Below are 4323 nucleotides of genomic sequence, written 5' to 3' on the forward strand. Positions count from 1 at the left end.
CAGGATCAACTTTTATAACCTCCTTGGAAACAATATGACCAAGAATTTTTCCCTCTGTCACCCCAAAAACTGACTTCTTGGGATTAAGAGATATGTCGTGCTTGCGACATCTTTCAAGTACATCTTGTAAATGAAAAAGATGATTCTCATGATCTATAGAAAAAATAGTAAGATCATCAAGATACACTACAATATACCTTCCTACAATACCATGGAACGCCAAGTCCATAGCTCGTTGGAAAGTAGCCCCTTCATTGATCAACCCAAAAGGCATTCTACGGTATACAAATGTACCCCATGGAGTAGTAAATGCAGTCTTATGTTGATCAGGTTCACTAACCTCAATCTGATTGTATCCCAAAAATCCATCTAGCATAGATAGCATCTCGAAACCAGTCACCGTTTGCAAAACTTGATCCATAATTGGCAATGGATAATTGTCCTTGAGTGATAGCTGATTAAGATTTCTAAAATCAACACAGATACGTATTTCTCCATTCTTCTCATGCACCGGTACTATATTCGCCAACCATGTTGAATGATGGATGGGAAAGATAATCCGAGGATCGAGCATTTTTTGAACTTCAGAAAGAATGGTACCTAAAATCTTTGGATTATACTGGCATTGCTTCTCTCTAAAAGGTTCTGCACCAAGCTTGAGAGGAATGTCATGCTGCACTTCCTTGGGTTGAAAATATTTCAGATCATCATATGAGTATGCCAATACATCATGGTATTGGTGCAAAAGCTGAATAAATTGATCTCTCTCCTCTGAAGTGTAGTTATTGCCAATATTGACAAACTTAGGATCATCATCTGAACCAATATTGTATTTCTCATATCCCATAGGAGAATCAACACTTTCTTGTTGTCGTCTCTTGATATAACGATCATGTTGATCGAAAAGTTTTTCAAGAGAAACCAACCCCTTGGGAATTTTATTTCCTTTTAGCTGGAGAATATTTTCATCTGATTCAGAAGGTATTTCAGACATTGAATCTGATGACAAAGAAGTAGGAGAATTACTTCCTTCAAAATACAGGTTGTTGAAACCATCCTCAACTTGCAAGAAATTGTTAATCTGCTTGTCATCATTGAAGATCTACCAATGATCCCAATTGTCAAGCACACTAGGTCTGCAGATTATCTCAATAATATATTTATCTTGACCAAAGTCAAGATGGGGAATTAGTGAAGTAGTTGAAACAACAAGAGAATCAGCTCAATCATTGTATTCACGAGGAACAACTGAGATATTGAAAGAATCAAAATCTTCAATATTTTCCCATACCAAATTGGGGTAATGCTTGAGTCTGTCATTCTTAGTTTGATATATGTTTCTCACTTGACAAACAATTAATTCTACATCACCTTGGGCATGAAGATTTCTGATTCCTCTTTTCAATGCAACACTCATTCCTAACAAAAGCGACTCATAGTTAGCCATATTGTTAGTATTAGCAAATTGCAACTTGAAAGAGTAAGGGAAGATCTCTCCCTTAGGAGATATAAGAACTACACTAGCTCTAGATCCATTTGTAGCGCAGCTGCCATCAAATTCAAGAGTCCACACATCATTTGAACTATTATTTTCATTGGAATGATTAGAGCTGCCTTCATCCGAGATGGGTGCACTATGGAAAGAAAAGTTGTCATCTTCTTCCATAGGAGAAGATGAACTTTCCTCTTGAGTAGATGAAGAGTGAAACTCATCTTGCTGAGAAGGTGATGGAATACTTTCATCAACAAGAGGAAATGAGACCTCTTCAACCATAACATATGAACTAGATGACCCATCTTCTGATGCTTGATCCTAATCAGTATCAACAAACTTTTCATTTGCTAAAAGTAATGAAATGTCGGAGCTGCTATAAGGATAATCTTCAGAAAATTCTAAAATTTCATCTATATGAAGATAATAATTCCTAAAACCTGAGGATTCAAAAAGAATCTGAGCATGGGGATCATTAGACTTGATAACTGTATACTTGGTTTCTCTTTTAGGAATTAACTTCTGCACAACACCTTTCATAGGTATTCTTGCTTCCGTCATATCCATGTTGAGTTCACCTCCAACATCCTTACAAAAATTATGGCCAAGTAACATTCCATAGGACGCAGGAACGTCAGGCACTAAGATAGTCGTCTTTATTTTATTATCCGGAAAAACAACAAATGCAAATTGAGCATCCTTGATTTGCCCAATAAGAGACACTTGTTTGTTCTCCATGGAATATTAATGACCAAAAGTTTTGGTCAAGGTCAGCCCCAAAGCTTGAGCAACTTTCGCGGGCATGAGCTTATCAGAAGCACCAGAATCCAAGACACAATTGCTCAATTGAAAACCATTGATCAAGAGGGAAATGTAAAAAGGTTCTATTTTTCCCTGGGTGGTAGATGGAATGGTCATCAAATGATTGGGCGAATTCTTGGGTTCTTGTGGGATAGTGTTTTCAAGTATAGGACGAGTCTCCTTACTTTTAACAAAATTAGCTAATCTATCAAATTGATCGGGATTAGCTTGTAAATACTCAACTTCGGACATTTGAATCTTAGTCTTCCTAGCATGGTCAATAATATCAAAGGCTTGAAATGAACCAGCTAGAAAGGGATTAACATTGTCCGATAGTGGTTTGGGGTTGGGCATATTGGGCTTGGGATCAATAGATGAAGCAAGAGGAGGACTTTTGTTACTTACTTGGATTTTTGTTGCATCCTTTGGAATATAGGGCAGCGGTGTTCTTCTTTTAGCAATAATAATAGGTGGTTGTAAATCACTTGCGATCTTTGCAGCTTCTTCTTGTTGGGCCAACCAGGTTTGGGATCTTGTCGTTACAGCAAATGCTTGGCTATGAGTCCTTTTGGCAGCAACAGAGTCATCATAGTGCATGTAACATATAGTAGAGTCACCAGTCACTTCTTCTTCTTCTTGTTGAGGAAGAGAAACTTCGTCGAATGGATAATCAAAATAAGAAGACTCATTTTGATCAGTCTCATAATAGCCAACCGCTGCCTTTGAAGGAGGTGGCTCAAGCGCAAGTCTCTCTGGAGGGGGAGGCAACTTGGGTTGATTCTTGGCAGCATAACTGGCAGCAGTATTAGGATATGTCCTTCTTGGGATATCCTTGTACGGTGCAGGGTAGGAATTCTGAGATACTTGCTTCTTTAGAGAAAGTAGTTCATTTGCTAATTTCTATACCATAGGATTGGTAGAACCAGAAAATGAACCATCCATATGTGAACCTCCTTTGGACCGATTAGAATCCTTTTTGATCTTACAAGCTAGGATCAAATCATCCTCAATTTCAGTAGCCATTGATTGAGAAACTTCTAAATCAGTAGGAGATGCTCGTCTTAAGAAGAAACTGACCTTGGGCAACTGAGTGTTAATGAAAAAAAACTTGAGGTTCTCAGGAGTAGGCTTAGAATTAATATGAATTCTATTTGCTAATTTGTTAAATTTAGCAATGAATTCACGCATGCCTTCATGCGTATCTTTCTTCATTTGTGTCAACTGGGCCAACAAGGCATGCTCATCTTTTGCAGGCTTAAAATGTTCCTCAAACTTGTCTCTTAATGAGTTCCACGAAACAATCGAACCAGCAGTAAGATTGAAAAACCAATCTGCTGCAATACCTTGAAGAGTCTCTATGAACAACCGAACAACAACATCTTGATGTTCAACTCCAAGAACACCACATGCCATATAAAAAGACTTGACATGTTCGTCAGGATGCTATTTTCTGTCTCCATAGAACTTGGGAAGATTTTATGAGAACCTTGTGGAAGTGGATGAAGAGGTGGGGTTAAAGCCAAAGGACCAAAAGCTACTCCCCATGGATTAGGAGGAGGAAGCAGAGGTGGATTAGCCATATTAGATAATAAAGGTATCAGTGGTTTGAAAAAGAAAGAGGAATTTTCACTTGGGATAGATTTCTTCTTTCTTGAGGGAGGATAACTTGTGGTTCGTGATAGGGAAGATGTACTAGTGAGTAAAAAGAATCTAGCTCTTTCAGCAGGAGATATTTCTTCTGAATATTGACCTTTCTTCCGATGAACGTAAACACACAAACTTTCCAGCTTAAATAAATGAAAGAATTTCCAAGTTGTTCTTTCAAAAACAACAAGACACTAGTCTTCAAACGAAAGCATGAGGCTTCTGAATGCGTCCGTGTCCCCAGCAGAGTCGCCAAAAAACTGTTGGTTGAAAATTTTGTACACTGGGGAAAATATACAAAATTGTGGTTTCAACCATAGCACACGAGTAAAAACTCTCCTAATTAAGGGAAGGCTCCCCCTATCTAACTAAAACTGAAATAAAAA

At 38.0% G+C, this 4323-nt stretch overlaps 1 protein-coding gene across 1 annotated transcript; it reads right to left on the reverse strand.

The window, feature by feature from the left end:
- Window positions 1-1222: 1222 nt before the first annotated feature.
- On the reverse strand, window positions 1223-1774 carry LOC131078782 (uncharacterized). The gene has a single exon (XM_058016545.1). The coding sequence runs from the start codon at window positions 1772-1774 to the stop codon at window positions 1223-1225; it is 552 nt and encodes a 183-aa protein (XP_057872528.1).
- Between the last annotated feature and the right edge of the window lie 2549 nt (window positions 1775-4323).

Source organism: Cryptomeria japonica, chromosome 2, assembly GCF_030272615.1.
Source record: "Cryptomeria japonica chromosome 2, Sugi_1.0, whole genome shotgun sequence".
In the NCBI taxonomy this organism is placed as follows: domain Eukaryota; kingdom Viridiplantae; phylum Streptophyta; class Pinopsida; order Cupressales; family Cupressaceae; genus Cryptomeria; species Cryptomeria japonica.

Coding starts and splice junctions, on each gene's coding strand:
- LOC131078782 (XM_058016545.1), bottom strand. CDS start 1,774: ATGGTTGAAGAGGTCTCATTTCCTCTTGTTGATGAAAGTATTCCATCA.